Here is a 17725-nt window from a genome sequence, read left to right on the forward strand (position 1 = left end):
AATCATTGAGATCAGATTGTACCCAGCGGAGGCTCCCATGCCAAGGGCATCGGAGGCTCCATTCGCACTAGTTAACATAGTGCGTTGCTTAAAGTCATGGACCACAGTCGATGCAGGATGCAGGACGATGTTCGCAGTGCAGTCCCATGAACGGATCACCAGGAAGAAGACAGGTTCCGAGAGCGATCACCGGGAAGAAGACTGACGAAAGACCCCAGGAAGAAGACGTACGTGGACGAGCAGTCGCAGATCGCTCCCCAAAAACCTAATCGCCGCGCACCCCGTGCAAGGTTCTCAGGCGGACGAGGGTTCCGAAGGCACCTGCTCTCCCGCTACTCCGTGTGCGCAAAGATACGGGACGGAAAAGCCAAAAGGCAACTGAGATATGGTTTATCTCAGAAGCGGTTGCAAAAGGAGGGAATGACTGACGGAAGACTCAGGATATATGGCTACGACAGGAAAAAAGAAAGGCAGCGTAGAATCCTAGAAGACAGAAAGCGAAAGAAACGGTAACTGACGCAATCAATTCGCCTCCACCGTAAAGAAGAGAACTCCCGTAATTATGTGGATTAAGTGGCAAAAGACTGACCACGCCCACCCGCCTGGCACGGCCCGACTGACGGCGGCGCCGCCACGCGTGCCACCCCTTTATCCTTTTCTCAACTTATCAGTTAAAATGAATAATTTTCAACCATATAAGCTGAGTCAACGTTCAGTCAAAATCCCGTATGGTATTAAACCATACAACGCTTAATGTTACATACCATAGAGTTTTATTTGATTTATTAAACATTATACGGGCAAGCCCATAATATATCCAAACAATTTCGTGCAATCAACAAACTCCACTATACATCAGCGTAGACAAATGCAGAGGACGACTGGACCCTGCTTACAGCACAAGCACACTCAACGACTCATCCAATTATAATTACACAGCCTAGGTACACACTTTGTCAGCTAAATATAAGCGGTAAAAAATGCAGTGAACTAAAGGATATATAATAGTAAGCCCATGAAGGCTTCTAAGCCGCGACACTAGCATCTATGTACATGTTAAGATACCCTTAATCAATGGTTCCTATGAATGAAACGATACCCTGCTGGTTCTGAAACGAAGGGAAGCTCTCCATCAATCTTTGTTGTTTTCAGTTTCAGGAAGGGGAGCTCCTGACCTGGCATAAAATACCTTCAGCACGAATTCAGTCGCAGGCGTGCCCACAGATGACCGCACTCGGCCCTTTGGTCGTTTGTCAATCCAGTAATCTGCTAGGTCGTGCAGGGGAATTCCTGGGTTCACTGGCCTGCCGCCGCAGAGTATCTCCACCTGCAAGCACACCTCTGTTGTAACTAGACGAAATGAGAAACAAAACGGTATCTGCTACACTGGCCACATCTATACTATCCACCGATGGTAGCAAAGTTTTTAAAATTTTCGAATGCACTAAGCTATGCGAAAAACTTTGGGGGCTACTGCACTCATAGAATCTGTATGTTGCTCACTGCGGACTGCTTGGCTACTCTTCTTTTCTTTTCTTTTCTTTTCTTTTCGGAAGCAAACTGATTGACTGCCTTGTTATCAGTTTGGAAGCAATCAGAGTTTTTGCTGTGTTGGCCACGGAACAGAAGATGATTGGATGGGCATTGGGCACTAGGCAGTATTGTTTGTTAGCTTTTGTAGATGTTGCTCAGTACAAAGATAATAGCAATAAACTCTCTGAAGTGAAACAGCTTCATGGAAGTAATATTTGGAAACAATGTCTCACAGTTTTCATCGATAATTAAAAGATAATCACAAAATGATATGCATTGATTTTTAAAATAAACAAATAAAGAGCTAGATCTTATGAGATACAACTAATTGGTATTAATTGCCACTAGGAGATAAAATACAAACCTCAGCTTCACTTGAAAGATTAAGTTTCTGCACAAGGTATTTCTGTATGAAGGAAGCAGGCAAATTTACATCCCTAGGACAACAGAGTAAGGAAATCACCCTTAGTGCAGAAAAAGTATATAGTGTTTCAAGCAAGAAAGTGCGTCGAGAAAACTCACTTGATCCTCAAAAATTTTGATGGTATCTGCGGTAGAGGAGGCTGTCCTTTCCTGCAACAATCAACACAACAGCATGATTTCTGATGTTCCTTTTAAAAACAACAAATAGAACTTTGTAAGACAAGCAGCCTAGTTTCTTACTGGTCAAAAGCAGCAAGAAGGTAGAACCATAATGCTTGCAATCTCCTCTTATTAGGCATATTTTTTGGCTTTGTATTTTTCTGTTTTCCCTTTAAAATCAACAGTTTCTTGGTTCCAGTTTTCTTCTCCAGATTTCCACGTCTTGTAAACTGCTTCTTAGTCTTTGCTTGACTGGCAAGAGTTACATCAACTGGATCATCAGTCTTTTTTTCAGCTGTCATTACATCTTCTGATTTAGATCTAAGAGACTTTTTGTTTTTAGCTGCTCGAAAGTGACACCCTAAAGGTCTCCATCCCCCAGATTTTTTTGTGATATTACTACTTGTGATATTACTACTGCCCCGCAAGGTTGAGTGCTGCATCATTGGCATAAGGAGCAGTAAATAAGACTTAGTCACAACAAAATACAATGAATTTCAATCAAGTAAATCAATTTTAAAACATAAAATAGCACTGAAATTTCTCTCACTGCAGGAACTAAAGGAAGTTCAGATATGAAAGAACTTCGCCAACAAAATAATGCAATTGCATACGACACATGCATATATCGTATTCAGGTTCCATGCTTCCTTACCAACATGGAACATGATATTGATATATATGTGAAATTATAAAGGTTTGAAATAAAACAGAAGAAGGTTGAACGTGTCTTCTTTTTTCCAAGGGAAGTGAACATGTGTCATCCATAATGTCCAAAGGCCTAACACATACAGGAACTCTTAGGCTCAACACATCCGTGCAAACAAAACAAAGGAAAAATAGAAGGGCAAGAGTGAACTACACAATCTCCTATAAAAGGGCGTACCCAGTGCAGAGAGCTCCCGCTCTGTGCGGGGTCTGGGGAAGGGTGTCAGTAGCAAGCCTTACCCTCGCCTGTGCAATGCAAGGAGACCGCGACTCGAACCCAGGACCTTCCGGTCACAAGCGGTAAGACTCTACCGCTTGCACCAGGCCCGCCCTTCTACACAATCTCCTATATATACACATAATGAGACTTTTTTTTTCAATTGTGGGGATTTAGCTTATAATTTCTTAACACAATCGTTTATTAAGGATATCCAGTAAAAGAAAAGCTACATACCAAAGGGGGTTTGCGTAAGCATGAAGCTTTTGTTCTCCTCTTTGTCAAGCATTTTTGCATAGACATTTGAGGAGTATGTTTTGTCAACGAAGATAAAGACCGTTCTTTTGTCTTGATAGGTGATGTAATTGGCGATGTTACTTCTTGGCCCTCAACCTTTTGTTTTTTAAAAGGGAATACCTTTGACCTTACATACTGTAGGCTATGATCAATTCTGTACAAAAAGTTAGTTGACATGAGCCATAAGCTATAGCTATAAAATATATCAAGTGCATTACAAGAAAAACTAACATACAGAAAAGTAAACTTTCTTGTTGCATGTTGCTTCAATGCAAGGGAATAATTTATCAGAGTTCAGATTACTGGGCCAATCTTGGCATTTCAGAAGTTACCAAAAAAATAAAGCATATTTACAATCATGTCAAGACCACCCGATAGCCAAGGTTGTACAAAAGGAGGTTACATGGAGCAGTAGCAATTTAAATGATGCAACCAATGCAGCGGTATGGTAATGCAATGGTGTCATTGTGAAAACAAGATGATCCAACATGGCAGGGTGCTGATGCAGGGGAATGTCAAAAGCCAGGACGGCACATTTAAATAGTAGATCGCTAAAGGCTAACTCACTTTTGATACTAGAGAGAATGTTGGAGAACATTTTCACAGATTTGTCCCTGTATGTTCCGCTATGTTGCACACTAACACTAGCTGACAACTGACATGCATCTGGCATAAATCAAAGCTGATGCCATAACTCAAAATGGTTCATTGAAACAGCCCAAGATAATGCAATACTATACAACCACACACACAATATAAGTATATTTCAATAAAAAAACGAACCTGAGTTTCTCCAATGGAGCACAGCCCAAATCAATGCTACAAATAGGGCAGCAGCATACTTCCTTATTTATGAACTCCTCTGATATGCACTTCCTGCAAACTGATGGTATTTATAACATTAATGGCAAAGGCGCAATCACGATTCACGAAGAATAACTGTTGGAAGATACTAATCCAATTAAGAATAAATGAACACAGTAGTACAATACTGTATTTGTTATGCCAAGCACTGTTAGGTACTACCAGCAGCGAGCCCGACTTGGTTACACAGCTAGCACAGCTGAAACCTGAAGGGAAAGGTGGCAATTTGGTGTGGCTTGAGGAAGTGACTTCAAATTTGTTAGCACATCTTCCTCAGTTAAGGCTAAAAGCACTCTTTACATAGATAAAAAAACGAAGTCCTTGCCCCTCTGGCTCTCCCACTAATGATGTGCTACAGTACCTCACCACAAACAAGGACTTTGTTTCCTGACCAAAGAGTATAACATACTCCATAATTGTTCTCAAGATGGTGCGTTGCAGAATCACCAGAACAGGATAAATGAAATATCACCATTTTTTGGCCATATAAGCAACTCTTGAAGCATAAAACCATACATTTCACACACATGAACGAGATTAGCAAGTCGTCTTTACAAACATTCCAAGTCAACTCTACAAACACACTGGAACACTCACCCAAAGCTGTGAAGAAACAGGTTGAGCAGCGTTTCTATTTTCCAGTGGACTAATGGTGCTAGACATTAGCAATTTCTAACTTTTTTTCTTTCCCCAACCACTACAGAAATGAAATGAACAGCCAACCTAACAGTCAATGGTTTTTCCAGAAAGCGTTACCTATAAAATAAACAAATGATGCAACACTTTTCCATGCAATGTGATATGCATCTATTCCCAGCACAACGAAAGGTTTGTGATGTGTTTTGCTGCATTAGGAGACCAATCTAGAAAACATCCGGCCTACAACGTGGAGACACCACAGTTGCCATGTTATGCGTAAAGCTTCACATCACCAGATACCCCCAGTAAACAACCTATGTAATTCATTTTGCATGAAACGACAAGGCTAGAACACTTTCAGGTGAACATTAAGTTTAGAACACTTGCGCAACAAATAAATAACATAAGGCCATAACACACTCCCAGTAAAAACAGGGTCCATGTGATTTTCTCATGGATCATGGCGTGCACACGCAGCAACCACCACTCATGCAATCAACAGCGCTGATCACCTCAAATCCCTCCAAAAAAAAAAAACAGTGCAAAAGTGAACCAAGCCTTCCATTCCCGGAAAGTTAGAGCGTACCCACTCCGTAACAAACATACAGAATTACAGATGATGTGAATTTCACACACTAAAAGTGCACACCTTTACCCTCGTAATTTTTCAGAAATTCTCAACGCTTGTCGCTTGGGCGACTGAAGCCTGAAGATGCCACCTTTCGCGCATCACCTCAAAAACCAGACAGATCACTGCAAAATTTCAAATCCGAAGCGCGGAAGGATAGCCGTGACCACCTTCCACGTTGCACGACGCAGCAGCCGAGAAAAAAAAAAAGGTTTTGAGCGAGCTACAGGACCCGAGCCGACCTATGCACGCCAGTTACTGAAAGGTTGGCGGAGCGGCGAGTTACTCACAGGTGTGGAGGCACTCAGTGATGGTGGCGGCGTCGCGGAAGAGGCTGCCGCAGAGCGGGCACGTGAGGCACGCCGCGAGGGCCGACCGCCTCAGCATCACCACGTCCCCGGCTCCTCCGTCCCCTCCCGCTCCAGGCGCCGCGGCGGCGCCGGCGGTTGGCGCCTCGCAGGCGAGCACGGCGCTCTCCATGCCACCAGCCGTAGAGGCAGAGGCCCTCCCTCACGGCTCTCACCCGCGTCGCGCTCGATCGCGTTGCTCGCAGCTTCGATTTCCTCGGCCGCGACAGCGACAGTGCGCCGTGCGCTTTGGGGGCTTTGGGTGGGCGGTGGGGACGAGGCGAGACCGCAAGAGTGACGACGCGTAGCGGTTACTGGGCTTGGTTTCTGGAACCACTCGGCGTGTCGGCGTCACGCTCAAGCCGACCGGACCGCTTCAGCGTCTCGCCGCGACGCCGTCTCCCGGGTCAAAACTTTCCAGGAAAAAAAAAGTCCCTCCAAATTTCTCTACATTTCGCCAAAAACAAATCATTTTTTTGGTCGAGCCCGAGAAAAAATTTCGTGTTGTTTATCTTCTACTAGTACTGTACAGTATTATTCTTCCAAACTTTTGTGGTATATATATGCCTTAAACATTTAAAATATTATATAAAAAATATTGGTTTTCTTTTTTTCGAACAATTAGTTTCTGATTTATCTTCATGAACTACTCCGTATTAATGAAGTCTGATTTACTCCTCGCAGCACGTAGCGCCAGGCAAAAAGTCTAAGTGCAAAAATAAATAATTTTAAAAGCTATGGAGATAAAAAAAATCCAGTTTTAAAGACGAGTGAGGAAAATCTCTTAGAAATTTCCTGACCAAAGATTTGGACCTGGATCTACGCAGGGTTGAGGCCCATAGTATACATGGGTTTTCGTTCGCCGTCGGCCCGCTTCAACTCTGGCACTCTGCCACGCTGGGGCACGGGCATCCCACGATGGAAACGGATAGCCCCTCCCGTCTTGACGAGCTGAGGTCAGGTCCTCTCGGGTCTCGGCCGCCGCCGGAGGATCCGGTGGCAAGGCAGCTCTATGTTGCCGCCGTATCGCAAGGCGACGTGCCGGCGACACCGACATAGATCCTCTCCTCCCGTGCGCCTGAGTTTCGCCGCACTCCGCAGCGGTCCTCTTGCAGGTAGAGAGTCGACGGCGTCGGAAACTACTGAGCCCATGTTTGCTCGTTCATGTGATTCTGGTGTGATCAGCTTGGTGTATGTTTTTTTTTTTTCGAAAGGTGATCTTGGTGCATGTGGAGACTGATTAACTCTAGAGCTCATGGGCTAAGTATTTTTTTTTCCTTCTGTAAACACATAACCAGGCAAGAGAATCCTAATCCCGTTACCTACACGGTCGTCGGCTGCACTCAGCACTTGGTCTCCAGCTCCAGGTTTGATTACCACCCCAATCGGTTCCATATATTACTTGGTCACTGTAGCTTCTACAAAAAAAAAAACCTTGTGTGCATGCCTCCAAAGCCTGCAGTTATATTGTACAGTCACTCTCCGTAGCATCTGAATAGAATTGTGTCATTAGATTTAGATGTCATGCACTCTATATTGGATATATCCTGTACCACTAGCAATATCTGCAGCAGTAAGGTCTAAGATGTGTATGTCAAGTTTTAGATTGAAGGGCACTTTATTACCTCTTTCCATGGAATACAAGAAGTCGTTAAGAATTAGTGATAATAAATAAGGTTATTAACTAGCAATAAGTAATAAAACATTAAGTTTTCATTAAGTAGTTGTGTTGAAGGGAACAAGCCTTGTCTAGGACTCTATATAATACTAGTACGGCATCCTGTACTATTCTCCTTTTTGAGAGATGCAATTAGATAGCAAACTCGCAACTCAATCTCTCTCTCTCCATCTTACATAGCTTCTGAGATCCTCATGGATTTCAGTTGCTTTCAGCCCCACACTGGAATTTGTAGTTACCTGCCATTTGATCCGTATATGCAGCAAAATGGACGCTATGAGCTCCATCCTGTTGATCATCATCCATTTGAAGTTACTGGGGACTATACATCTGCAACCTTCAACGACCTTGGACACCAGTTCTTTGTAGAAAGAGAAAACAAGAAGCCCATGTTCGACCATGGTTCATCGGTCGGTTATAGAGTTGGAACTCAAGTGCCTCTTCGGACTCCCAAAACTGAGGTTTCAAATCTCATGAACGGTGGCCTTGGATCATATAAGGCATATGAGATGAATGGCAGGTTTCTGCCAAGAAAGAAGACCTCTTTGAAGAAAGTCAATGTTGTGAAAGGGCAGTGGACTCCAGCGGAAGATAGGTAAAAGTTAAATTCTATCAATACTTTTTTTCTTATTCCTCCTAAAAGTAAAAGTTCTCTATTGTTTACTGTAATTCATGACTTGTTCTCTCTCATCTGTCAATGAGCTCATTCTTGGAAAATTTAACAGGAAGCTGGTAAAATTAGTGGAACAATTTGGATTGAGGAAGTGGTCTTACATAGCACAACTGCTGCCAGGAAGAGTGGGAAAGCAGTGCAGAGAAAGATGGCACAACCATTTGAGGCCAAACATCAAGGTAAACTTCTTACTTAATCAGTTTAACGTTTTTCGTTTCTGAGCACATCCTTCGGTTCAATGCCAATACTATTATGTTGCTTCTCAACATGTAGCAAACTATGCATTCTTATCAATTACATAGTACTCCCAGTGCTTCTTTTTATAAGGCGCATTAGAATTTGGAGAAGTCTTTAGAAGTGTACTTTGACCATCTTACAATATATCATCAATTGCTACAAAATCGATCTGTATTTAAAAGATGTTTAGGATGTGAATCTAGCCATACAAATTTTATGTACAAAGTATGCAAATATTTTGAATAATTATTGGTCAAACTTTATGAAGTCTGACTTTATTGAATCCTAATATGCCATATATTTCAAAACGAAGGGATTAGTTTTTACCGTATTCCAGTGCTGGACATTTCTTTATTTTGTTTGGCCGGTTCTCTGACATTTAGTAATATTAGAACGGTCATAGGTCAAACATGCATTATGGGCGCAGTAATAAATTCTAGGAGTTACTAGTCAGCCTTAGTAATTTTTTGTTGTGTATTAGATGCATTGAGTGCCTGAGAGGAGAGACTGGGATAGAGATTAACCAGAGAGATATGAACAAGGGAGAGAACAGAGAAGTCACGTGTTACTGTATTTTGGGTTTGTACACAATCAAATAATTATTCACCTTATATTAAAGTACATTATTATTTGGGAGTATTAGTTATATTTTTTTGTCAAGTAGTAAAACAAGAAAGGGATTCTTTTTAGCTTGACATCGTGTAACAAGTTCAAAAAACTGAATGATAGATGGTCACAACTCACAACAATGAGAAACCCCCCTCACTCTCTCCAAATAAATAAATAAAAATAAAATGAAATCTATGGGGTTAGCCAATCGCCATTAGTAATTGGGAAATTCTTTATATAAAAAGAAAATATGGGAAACACAAGAAATTTAAGGCATGAAAATGGCCATTCAGGTTTCTATAATTTTAGAGGTGTTTTACGATATAAAAAAGCTCATGACATTATGATAATATCTAGACAATACAATTCATTCATCCATTTAACCTCCTTTTATTTATGGAACCTCAAATGCATGCAGAAAGACATTTGGAGTGACGAGGAAGACATGGTTCTGATACAAGCACACAAGGAAGTGGGCAACAAATGGGCAGAGATAGCAAAGCGGCTACCCGGCAGGACAGAGAACTCCATAAAGAACCATTGGAACGCAACAAAGAGAAGGCAGTTTGCACGGAGGCGGAGCCGTACTAGCTCCAAGGGGCCCAAATCAGGCACCCTTCTGCAGAGCTACATCAAAGGCCTTGGTATTGTTGGCCCAAGCAACAAGAGCGCTGCTGCACCTCTTCCTGAACCTACACTGTCACCATCCTCACCTGAAACTCTCGGAGCAAAGTCAGCAAAGACTGATGAAATAGCGCTGGAACACAGCTCGTCGTCCAACATACTGGATCCCCAAGGCATTCTTCTTCTTCCCAACATGCAAGAGTACAACAACTGCAGCGCGTCTCAGTCTTGCGAAGAGCTTCTTGCCCCTATCTGTGACGGGTTTTCAGTCGAAATGTGTGACAGTCTGTTCGACACGAACGAGGACGACTTCCAAGTGTACACCACCGTGGATGACGACGACATCGACATGAACTACATCTTCAACCATATCGACCATGCTGCGATCAAGGTGGATCCTGAGATAGACATGGAGATGATGATGGTGTGGGATGACGACGCCGACGCCCTCGTGTGTACTGCTGAGCCTGCTGGACCAGCAGCTCATGTCGAAACTGTGCATGTGAAGGAGGAGATGGACCTGATCGAGATGGTGGCAGCCACACAGAACTGTGGCGAGGCAGAAAATCACTAGACTACTCAAGTAATTATATACATATAGATAATCGCACGACCTAAATTAAAGATGTAACCATATACAGTATAAGGTATCCATATAGAACTGATGCACGGCCTTTTGGATGTGTCCTTCCTGGCGGGGGATCTCGACATTCAGTAAATAAATAAAGCTTCAAGTGAAGCATACTTGGACAGTTTGTTATTTGAAACGTGCTTAACTATGTTCTTGTTGTAGGAGTATTGCTGATTTGCTGTTATTATATATTTTTGAATAGCTGTCTTTGTAGCTCTCTATATGATCAAGAAACAAATTAAAGGTGAGGAGTCCAAGTTGTATCTGTGTCTGCATGTTTCCTAATCGCGGCCATGGACATCATTATGCGTATCACGAAATGCCTATGCGTTGATACTCCGCGTGATCGTGATGATCTGAACACTACACTAGTTACAAGTTGTGCTTTAGCGTGTCCTTGCATTGGTGTCAGGATCTTTGCATTGGCTGAAGAGTCACGGATGCAATTTTCAGAATCAAGAGATAGGACTAGGATGCACAGGCTGATAGCCAACCTGGGCAAGCTGCCCTGCCCATCAAGGATTCAAGGTACTACGGTGCGGTGGTCTAGCCCAGCACCAGCTGCCGGCCCAGACCCTCCAGGTGCACGCGAAATCGTTTCGTTTCGTTTCCCGTGTGGTGAATGGTCGCGGCGGCAGAAAGCAGAGCACGGCATCTCTGGCTCTGGGCAAGCAGCGATCCACCAAACAACGCTGCAACGTCACCCAGAGTCCCGGAAGAAGCCTCGCGCTCGCGACCGAGGTGGCAAGACACGACACGGCGCGGCAGGCGCGCACGGGCACGGCCCACAGGACGGAGACGGGCGAAGGCGCCATCGGCATCGGTGGCTTTTAGGTACGCGTGACTGCGTGAGATGTGGTGTTGCGATGGTGGGCTGTGCGCGCGACCGCGCATGTGTGCGTGCTCGATCGCTGTCGCTGGGGTGGTGGAGATCGGGGGCGGGAGATGTGGCCGTGGGCCGGACCAGAGGACGGAACGCGCTCGCGGCCGCGGAACCCTGCGGACGCGTGCGGACACGGACGACGCATGCACCACGTAGCTCGATCGGCAGGCTAGAATTAACATTTAACGTACGCACGCGTTGTACGTTTGGACCGGCCGGGACCCGGGGGGGGCACGGGCGCACGGCACGGCACGCACGCCCACGCCGGGTCGGTCGCGCGCGGGCGGAGGCGGTGGTGGCCAAGCAAGCTAGGCGTGTACGTGTACGCGCTCGTGAGCTAGCTCGTCCCGTGGGCGGGGATGCTTGGCCGGGGCCTGGGGGCAAGCCGGCAGCCGAGTAAAGAGGGGCAGGTGCATGCGCGTAGTGGCGTAGGCACGAAGACGACGCACGGCACACGGGCATCGCACATGCGCGCACGGCCCAGCTTTGCCTTTGTGTGCCGCCCATATTGACCTGGCGGCGCTGGTGGTGGCTTTTGCATGCATTGAGTGATCGGGGTCTCTCCGCGCGACCGTGCCCGTGCAGCATGCACCGGCCCCGGGTGGGGGCTTCGCCAATTACGTTACGAGCGTGCAAGTGCGCTCCTTGCCTGCCCGGCCGGGCGATCGGATCGGGGCCCCGACCGACCCCGGGCCCGGATCTGTCAAGCCGCCTTGCGATGGGGCCCGGGCCCTGGGGCTGCCTCCATGCCGTACCTCTGGACGTACATGCATCATGCGCGCATGTTGCCACACCATGGTATTCTCAAATGCCTACAAATTATAATGTAATTAATCAGGGAAAATAAAATTAAAGTGCCCCCAACATATCGATAAACTGTATACCACAGTCATTATATAAAAACTAACCTAGAATATCATGTTTTTTTATTACCTACACATGCTATTAATAAAGAGGCCATTATTCCAAAAAATTGATTATATATACTATTATATCTTTGTTGCACTCTCCTGCAATTGATAGGTTAAAACAAAACCAAAAGTTTCAGGATTGCAAGTAATGCACGTGGCCTCAACCACATCCGCACGCGAGGAGCCTCGCGCTCCACCTCCTCTCCTTCTCCTTGTCCTGGCAGGGGCGCCCCGTAGCTCATCTGCTCGAACAAAATCCTCCCCGATGGCCCTCAGAGACCACACCATGTCACTCATACCGTCCTTGTCTCGCCGCCACTCCCCAAAAGGTGGCGGATAAACCACAGCCGGCCGCGGCAAGGACAAGGACATGAACTTAGAGAAGAAGGGAGGGAAAGGGCCGTCGAGAGGTCTAAAGTTGAGTTGTGGGCATGGTGGTGGTAGTTTGGCTGGAGGTGTCGGCAACTTCTCAACCCTACGGTCTTGTCTGCGGCAATCGCTACTACGGTGGGCCAATGGGCGGAGATTAGGATGGTGAAGCGTTTGTGGAGGAAGACATGGATGGTGTGGTGGGTTATAATGGAGACGTTCCCCTTAGGCAGCAACAGGTGGTAGTGGGCAACAGTGGCAGCGTGCGCCAACCGTAGGGCGTGGGGGCACCTTGGCTGACATGTCGAGCGATGTCCGGTGGGGGAGGGAGGCGAGGAGCCACGAGGGCACCAGATGGCAAGGTGTCCATATCGGCCCCAAGCACAACGGTATGGGAGGGGCGAGGAGCCACGGGTGGACCAGTGTATGGCAACGCAAAGGTCGACCCCAGACAAAGGAAATCCAAAAATGTGCCCCCCCTTTTGGGGGGGTACAATGTTTTAAATAAAAAATATAGTTAAAATTTTAAAAGTTTAGCGAAAATCATATGGCCCTAGGGGGGTCTCTTCCTCCTCCGCCCCCTCCCCCGATCCCCTATCTCCGCCACTGGCCCTAGGTGCGGCGGCACGAAAGGGAGGTGGTGGAGCGACCGGGGTTGAAGGATGGAGTAGGAAATGAGGTAGAGAAGGGAGATGAGGAAGATAGAAGATAGCGAGAGAGAATTCACATCAACGTCGAACAAATCAGTATACCACATAGGATAGTGAATCGGACGATCGCCTATTTAGACCACCGAAGGGATCCAAGACAGGTTGGGGGACTCAAAAATCAAAAAATAGGAATTGAAGACCTAGATGACACATCTTCCTAAATTTAAAGACCACAAGTGCATTTTACTCGAACAAAAATATATAGTAACCAACGATGTGACCTAGGGGAGAATCTAGGTTCATAAGTTATTGATGTCACCACAATAAACCATGATAAATCATCACTTTTTGAAATGCGAAAAAAACACACAAAATCATTGTTGTCATGTGACAGCATGAAAATACCCCACTTGGTGGTCACATCAGGTGGGAGCTTTTCTTTGAGAATATTCAAGCTGAAGAATGAATAGAAACTTGCTGGCATGCATGGCACCTCACCTCGCGATGCCAGCAGACGATGGAGACGTCGACTGGACGCGCGCGTAACGAGCAAACCTTCTTCAAGTTGAGAAAATGGGAATTTTGCCATCCTCATAAATAGGCTTCGTTACTTTGCCATCGTGCAAATGGGATTCACTGTTTTGCCATTATAAAACACGGACATCACACTAGAATGTCATTCAGTGTTGTTGTCCAATTTATATTCCAAAATTACCCCTGCCTTCCTCTCTCTATGTTTGCACGCGAGGCCGCGGCCATGGTTCCTGTTCGATGGCGCAGCAAGCTCCTCGCCAGCGCCGCCCGTACGCCATAGACGCCCACGGCCCACACCTGAGCTCTCCGACGCCTGCCCCCACGTCGCTGGTGTCACGACTCCCCCCGCTCCCACTCCGCCTCTGCCCCACGCTGTCGACCATGCTCACCCCCATGGCAACAATACGACAATTTTCTCAAGCAAAGTAGAAATAGAATGCAGGATATATGTACCTCATGCCTTAACCACTAGACAATCCTAGTGCACGAATAAAATAATTTACAATCACGAGCTGTAAGATTTCTGAAGCCACTACTTCAGGGGATCTTCACGTCTGGGTTGCGCATTAGCTTCAGCCACATGTTAGCCATCACCCTCGACGACATGCCCCACAACACTTCATGCGCCATCGTCGTGAGCCGCTGCTTCTCGCCATCCGACATGTTGCGCCAGCTTGCTACGCTTCCGAGCAAACTAAGGAGGAGGACAAGAACCGGTTGGCTGTAGAGCTTGATGCCTCCGTCCTCCATGGAGTGCCAGCTTGAAGACGGGCACCTTCACAAGAAGGCTCAAGTCCACGACATTCTAGCCCAAGTCAAGCTCCGGCGCCTCCACGACGACCGCAGATACGAGGAATAGCCGTGACCAGGAGCCCCAAGCCCACGCGGCCTGCCGGAGCTGCACGTGTTCGACCCAGCGCCCCGCTCGGAAGCGAGGCGGCCAGGCGCATCGAAGCGTCGGCGGGCCGACGACCTGCTCGGCGGCGGCCCGGCGACCCTCCTCCAGATGTGCCGCCATTGCTGGCCCTTGCCTCCAGACGCGCCGCCGCTGCCGCCGACACCCGCCTCCAGACACGCCTCTGATGGCCCCACACGAGCAGCAGCCGTCGCCGAACCAGTCCGTGACTGCGGTCTGGTCTGACAGTCTTTCTTCAATCGGAGCAGAGGAGCGCTCGGCATGAAGGTCACCGGCAGCGGCGAAGTGGCGGGGAAGCACCCAGGGGCGGAGGCGGACTCGTGGGTGATCTCGGCTCCGTCGGAGGTGGACCGAGGCTCCTGGCTACGCGCGCACGCGACCCGGTCGCATGCAAGCCGGCGGCGCCGTGCGGCAGAGGTGCTCCGCGACGGGGTCAGTCAGAGAGACGGCATTCTGTGATCACACGGCGATGGACTACTCGGCTCGGACGTAGAAGGAAAGGAGGAGGGAGCTTGCTTTGCCACCGAACGACAGCCATGGCTGCAGCGGGCGTCCAGTAGCATAGCGAGAGGAAGGCAATGGTAGCTTTGGAATAAAACCTGGACAGCAGCATTAAATGACATTCTAGCGTATGTCCGCGTTTCATAATGGCAAAGCAACGAATCTCATTTATAGGATGGCAAAGTAGCGAAACCCACTTACGAGGAAGGCAAAATTCCCATTTTCTCCTCGAAGTTGCACGCACTGTCCTGCTGTGCATTAATCGATCGCAAGTTGCCCATCGCATTATACCCCGGCCGATCCGGCGAGCACGCAGCTGCAGCTAGCTAGCGACTCCATGGATCATATCGGCACAATAATCTCCGCACACACAATGCCGTGCCGGTAGGGAACACCACCTTCCGATCCTCTCGCAATCGACCGTGGCGCTGGCGCGCGCGATGGACAGGTCGCACGCACGGCATATGCATTGCAGTTGCAGGCATCTATCCCTCTCATGCACACTGCCGGCTGCCGCTGCACATGCCTGGCTGCTGCCTGCCGATCGAGAGAGACCCACACACGCACCGACCGAACGAACAATCAAACGTCGCCACTCGCCACAATGCAATGCATGCAACAGGCCGTCGACGACTGGGGCGTGTGCGTGTGCGTGCGGGCGTGACAGGCTGACAGCGAGTTCGTCCATTCCCGGCGCTGTGCTGCGGCGGCGGCGCACCTACTAGCAATGCGACGACCGCCATTATGGCCAGATCGCTGTGCGGTGTGTGGCCACGCACAGCGGGAGGATTTGCATGGATGGCACGGCAACGACGACACGAGGGTGAGAGGACAGGGACAGCCCGGGGGATGGATGCGCGCGCGCGCGTGTTGGTTCCTTGTCAAGAGGGGACAGAGGCACCAACCGGCCGGGCAGCGATCGAAAGCATGTCTGGTCCGGTACTCCTTCCGCTGCCGCTGCCGGTGCGCTTGCATTGCATTGCATTGCATTGCATGCGTCGCCGGCGTCATCGTTGCTTCGGGCTGGGCTTATTGCTTAATTGGTTTGGTATATGCTAGCTCATTTATCCTATACCGAGCCCGCGACATGCATGTGCGTGTGCGCGCGCGCGTGCGTTGCATGATTTCTCTTTGCGTGCGGTTGCTTGGTTGGTCGGTGCATGCTCTCGCCGTTGGGCCATGCCATGCATGGCCGTGCCCGTGCATGCAGCCAGTGCAGCAGCTAAGCTAGCGCATGTTATTCCCCGGCCCCGTCGATCGGCATCTCGCATCTCTCGCGACTCGCGTGGCGTGGCCGTATCGATCCGCCGTCTATTGCTGCTCAGTCCGCGGGCATATGGGCGAGATACGAGGAGCGATGCTGCCGCAACGTTGCTTGCGTTGCGTGTGTATTTTGTGCCCGGTTCCGAGATGCGTCGCCTGCTCGGTTTATAATTGATGATTTGCTTGGTTCCCGGCCGGAATATACGATGATTTTGTTCCTCGCAGCACAATCAGCTGGCGTACACGCTGCCGGCCGGAGTGTAGTAGTCTGATTACGCAGGAACAATCTCCAACTGAATCAAATGCCAGTATTCGGGATGTGATAAGTGCCTCGTTGGAACAAATCGTACCAAATGGAAATAAATATACACTTAATTAGCTTTTTATCGTTGTCTTGAACTCTTTCTTTTCCAAATATTTAATAATGTCCTGATGATCAAGCTTTGTTTTGTTTTGCTTTTTGTTCATCGTCGTTGCCTCCTTTTCTTTTTATTACCAGAGCTTGTTTGAACACGATTGCTACTAACCTGCTGCACGTTCTACTAAATTAAGAAGCATTTATTACCACGTAACGTGCTTATATTTCGGATTTTAACAGAAATCAGTTGCAATTGCAAATTTGCAACAACACCAGGTTTAAAGTCTCCAGACTGGCTCTGCAACTCTTCTGCGTGAGTGCCGGGAATCTACGGTACCACTACCGTGACGTCGCTAGCTCTCTACGCGTATGCATGAGCATGACCAGAGACCAGTACCCCATCAGGCCATCATCCGTCGTTTACGCATACGGCGGTACCGGAGGACGCGCCGCCGACGTGGCCCATGAGCTGGCTGGCGCCTGCATGCGATGCGCCCACGGCCCACGGCCAGCCCCATCCGTCCATGATCCATCAAGCGAGACCAGCAGCATGTTTGTTTGGCTGTGGCTTATTGTAAATGATTGTAAATTTTTAGTCGAAACAATATTTTTCTCTCATACAAATCAGTCAGCAGTACTTCTTTACGAACCAGCAACGATACGAACCAGCCAACCGAACAGCTAGACTGGCCGAGCCGCGACACGTGTGAGCCCCGCACGGTGGCAGCAGCAGCAGCGCCACGCCATGCCCCGGCCCACCGACACCCGGGCCCCGCACCCCACACCCACATGCGCCTGCCGCCCCGAGGCGACGGGCATCGCAAGGAATCTAGCCCCCGACCTGCTGGTCCACCTCCCAGGCCCCACCTGTCGGCTGGGCCCCGGCCGCAAACCCACCCGGCCTCCGTGTTCCCCCTCGCAGGGACCCACCTGCCATAGGTGGCTTGGCGACGTGTCATGGCTGGCACGAGCTGCGGGCGGAAGGCTAGACTAGTGCACGCAACTGCTACTGGCAAGTGGCAACCGCCTCTATATATGCGAGCCTCCAAGGCACGCAACCGAACGACGACGAG

The 17725-nt window shown here is 48.3% G+C and overlaps 2 protein-coding genes across 5 annotated transcripts; one reads left to right on the plus strand and one right to left on the minus strand.

Annotated features, from left to right (window-relative positions):
- Positions 1–774: 774 nt before the first annotated feature.
- LOC136478767 (E3 ubiquitin protein ligase DRIP2-like) lies at positions 775–6128 on the minus strand. The gene is made up of 7 exons (XM_066477017.1): positions 5759–6128; positions 4121–4220; positions 3278–3491; positions 2197–2552; positions 2056–2106; positions 1898–1970; positions 775–1327 (listed from the first exon to the last, which is right to left on the minus strand). The coding sequence occupies exons 1-7, from the start codon at positions 5946–5948 to the stop codon at positions 1133–1135; spliced, it is 1179 nt and encodes a 392-aa protein (XP_066333114.1). The 5' UTR covers positions 5949–6128; the 3' UTR covers positions 775–1132.
- A 576-nt stretch (positions 6129–6704) lies between these two features.
- Positions 6705–10396, plus strand: LOC136478783 (transcription factor MYB64-like). Of its 4 annotated transcripts, none has more exons than XM_066477022.1 (5): positions 6705–7006; positions 7114–7182; positions 7757–8088; positions 8219–8345; positions 9431–10396. In XM_066477022.1, the coding sequence occupies exons 3-5, from the start codon at positions 7883–7885 to the stop codon at positions 10208–10210; spliced, it is 1113 nt and encodes a 370-aa protein (XP_066333119.1). In that variant the 5' UTR covers positions 6705–7006; positions 7114–7182; positions 7757–7882; the 3' UTR covers positions 10211–10396. The 4 variants fall into 4 exon arrangements, with proteins under 4 accessions (XP_066333119.1, XP_066333117.1, XP_066333118.1 ...); XM_066477020.1 differs by having other exon boundaries at positions 6705–6930; positions 7030–7182; XM_066477021.1 differs by having other exon boundaries at positions 6705–6930.
- The last annotated feature ends 7329 nt before the right edge of the window (positions 10397–17725 follow it).

This window comes from Miscanthus floridulus, chromosome 1, assembly GCF_019320115.1.
Source record: "Miscanthus floridulus cultivar M001 chromosome 1, ASM1932011v1, whole genome shotgun sequence".
Classification (NCBI taxonomy): domain Eukaryota; kingdom Viridiplantae; phylum Streptophyta; class Magnoliopsida; order Poales; family Poaceae; genus Miscanthus; species Miscanthus floridulus.